At 39.7% G+C, this 3,608-nt stretch overlaps 1 protein-coding gene across 1 annotated transcript in view; it reads right to left on the bottom strand.

Annotated features, from left to right (window-relative positions):
* The window catches only part of LOC137632896 (perlucin-like), a 25,016-nt gene extending 21,717 nt beyond the window's left edge, over positions 1–3,299 (bottom strand). The window contains exon 1 of the mRNA XM_068364991.1: positions 1,777–3,299. Within this exon, the coding sequence (XP_068221092.1) occupies positions 1,777–2,002 (226 nt within the window). The 5' untranslated portion in view covers positions 2,003–3,299. The remainder of the gene's footprint in view (positions 1–1,776) is intronic.
* Between the last annotated feature and the right edge of the window lie 309 nt (positions 3,300–3,608).

Here is a 3,608-nt window from a genome sequence, read left to right on the forward strand (position 1 = left end):
GACCTTTTTGTATCTTCATTCTCTCGACTTTGAGGCACTCACATCAGCGTTGATAACACGTAATTTATTCATTGTCGTGACCTTTATCTCTCTCTCTCTCTCTCTCTCTCTCTCTCTCTCTCTCTCTCTCTCTCTCTCTCTCTCTCTCTCTCTCTCTCTCTCTCATTCAGATGATAAGAATATTGGCTTCCTGTCATCTTTATTAATCTTCCTTACTAAAGAAGTTTTTATATCTCAATTTATTTATTTCACTGTTACGACAGTAAATGTTGGGGACAACTGAAAACAACGTTCAATGATAATAGTAATAGCAATAACATTAGTAATACTCATCGCCTAATGATGATGATAATAAAAAAAAACATGTAATTTAAATTAAGGAGGCATTATACAACTCCATCGTGTATCGAAGAGATGATTCCCATAATGCAACAATGTTACTTTGTGCCCTCGCCAGATGTCTCTTTAGCCTAACGGGAAGTGTACCTAGATTCAAGACTCCAACTGTACTTATATGAGAAAACTTAGCAAGGGGACTTAACGTCTCGACCTTCTCTTTCATCATAGTAATTTTTTATGCTGATAATGAAACTTGAGTTAATAAGGGATATAGAATGAGTAAAGATAGATATTTTAAGTGTTCAGGCAGGAAGACTTATGAGCATGAGGGGCAGACCTTTCAATGTTTAAAGGTCGCTCATGAATGGCAGTGGCTAGGGACAGTAACAATGCCCTAGACTCCTAGAGGCTAACCATATATACATATGATCAGCGCCTAAGCCCCCTCTCCACCCAAGTTAGGACCAAGGAAGGTCAGGTAATGGTTGCTGAGGACTCTTCAAGTAGACCTGTAGGCTCCCTTAGTTCACAAGATGGTGTGGTTGCTTCCATTGCAAGAAATGATTAAGCTTTAGCGGCTCTCGTAACTACAAGCCTAAAAGGAGCTTGGGATACTTGCAACTACCTATTCCTCAAATAGAAAATCATTCAACTTTCTTTCCAGGGAGGGTGCCCTAAGGCTCAAAGAGTTTCTAGCAATCCAAATGTAACAAGGAAAAAAGAGAGATATAGAAAGAGATTGGTTTAAAGGTTTAGTTTAAGTAATAGACTTTCAGGGCGTAAATTTCGAGGGATAAAGTACCACATGTGAATGAGATCATGATGAGGGGGTAGATGGAGATGTTTTGGGCATGCTCTTCGCACTCCCCAAGAGAGATTAGTTCACCGAACGTTTAAATGGGCTACACAAGGCACTAGAAGAGTTGGAAGACCCAGACCTCACCTGGCTCAGGAATATGAAGCGTGAAGTAGGAGATGATGAATGGAGAATTATTGAATTGAAAGCTCAAAATAGAGACGGCAGGCGAAATATAACCGAGGCCCTTTGCGTCAATAGGCGTAGGAGGAGATGATGATGGTGATGATGAGGAGTGAATAAATATACCCCCATAGTAACATTCTTGAGGGTACACTCGGGCACACTATTCTATTTTATTTCGCTTCTTCTTGTTTTGTTAAAGTTTTTATAGTTTATATAGGAAATATTTTAATGCTGATACTGTTCTTAGAATATTTTATTTTTCCTTGTTTCCTTTCCTCACTGGGCTACTTTCCTGTTGGGGCCTTTGGCTTATAGAATACTGCTTTTCCAACTAGAGTAGTAGCTTAGCAAGTAATAATAATAATACTAATACTAATAATAATAATAATCAGATGATGATGATGATGATGATTTCACAAAAGTTGTTTCGTGAGGACCTGCAAAATGTCACTCACCTTCTGCATAACAGGACGAACACTGCTGGGTCCTCGTTGTGTTCAAAATCTCTGCGAGAATCTCTGAATGTTGCACCAGTGCCAGCTGGCTCATCATAATGGCCGACTGGAGTTCCACTTGCTTCTCCGACTCATCGTACATTCCAAGGGAACTCGGAGCGAAGGATAGGAGGATGAGCACTGTTACGTATGATAGACAATACATTTTTTTCGTATCCGTTGACATCAGGTGATAATAAAGATGAAGTCTTTGAAGTAGAGTTCAACAAGCTCGATTCTTGACTAGCTAATGTTGTAGAATAATTTTTGAGTAACCAATGCTACAGAATAATTATTGAGTAGCCAATGCTTCAGAATAATTCTAGAGTAGCTTGTGCTTCAGAATAGTTCTTGAGTAGCTAGTGCTTCAGAATGGTTCTGGAGTAGCTAGTGCTTCGTAATAGTTCTGGAGTAGCCAATGCTTCAGAATAATTCTTGAGTAGCCAATGCTTAAGAATAATTCTGGAGTAGCTAGTTCTTCAGAATAATTCTTGAGTAGCCAATGCTTCAGAATAATTCTTGAGTAGCCAATGCTTAAGAATAATTCTGGAGTAGCTAGTTCTTCAGAATAATTCTTGAGTAGCCAATGCTTAAGAATAATTCTAGAGTAGCCAATGCTTCAGAATAATTCTGTAGTAGCTAATGCTATAGAATAATTCCTCAGTAGCTGAAGCTACAGAAAAATTCCTGAGCATCTAATGCTTCAGAACAATTCTTTGAAGCCACTGTATATCTATGACCTAAAACAAAAAGTATCACTACAATTTCATTGGAACTTTTCACTTTTATTTTTCTGTTCAATTCGCTGCATGAAATGTTCACACAAATTCACCGGAACAGGTCACTGGATATCACGAAAACACCATCACGATACAGTCCACACATGTCTGTTGACCTGCAACATTATCATCACGGAATCTATTTTCCCAGTTGTTTACGAATCTATCAAAATGAATATGTAGTGGATGGCGGCCAACGATAATACACACAAACACATATATTTCCCACCATTCGAATTAGAACAGATTTATATCAGTTTTCACCAATATCGAAGCCCACTTTCGGTTTCCAATAAATTGCAAAGCTGGGTCAAACCAGCGTCAACATCACGCGAATTATGTCACGTCGTAAAAAAAGGAAGAGGAAGAAGAAGAAAAAAAAGAGGGGATCTGAATCAGTGCATCCTCACGCAGTCCATGTCAGACTCTCTTTCCGAACACCGCATCAGTTTTGTTGATTGAAAACGAATGTTTTTTATATTTTTTTTTCCAATCTGCGTCGGGATCCGCCACGAATATCTATGGGGCAGTTGTTTGTCTTCCTCTTGGCAAACGATCGTAAATCCAGATGGTCGATTTCCTCGCAAATCTATCCGGGAATGTCGAAGGTATTGGTCAGGGTTCGCGTCACGATGCTGCCTGATCGTTGACAGATGGCGGCGGGAGTCAACCCTTGTTGACTGGGTTGCTGATGACCATCACTGAGCTTGGGGAGAGAGAGAGAGAGAGAGAGAGAGAGAGAGAGAGAGAGAGAGAGAGAGGGGTAAATGATAGCTGTCGGATGACAGGCTAGCCTGGGAGAGGAAGAAATTGGGTGCGACAGAGGAATTCGGAAAGGCGATCCGGGGATCTTTCGAATAGGAGACTATAGGATTCTCAGAGAGGGACCTTCACCCGGAGCCTTTAAGGATCCTGTGAGGCTTGGTGAATCTTTCGATTGAGAGACTGAATTATTATTATTATTATTATTATTATTATTATTATTATTATTATTATTACTTGCTAAGCTCGACC

Source organism: Palaemon carinicauda, chromosome 42, assembly GCF_036898095.1.
Source record: "Palaemon carinicauda isolate YSFRI2023 chromosome 42, ASM3689809v2, whole genome shotgun sequence".
Classification (NCBI taxonomy): Eukaryota; Metazoa; Arthropoda; class Malacostraca; order Decapoda; family Palaemonidae; genus Palaemon; species Palaemon carinicauda.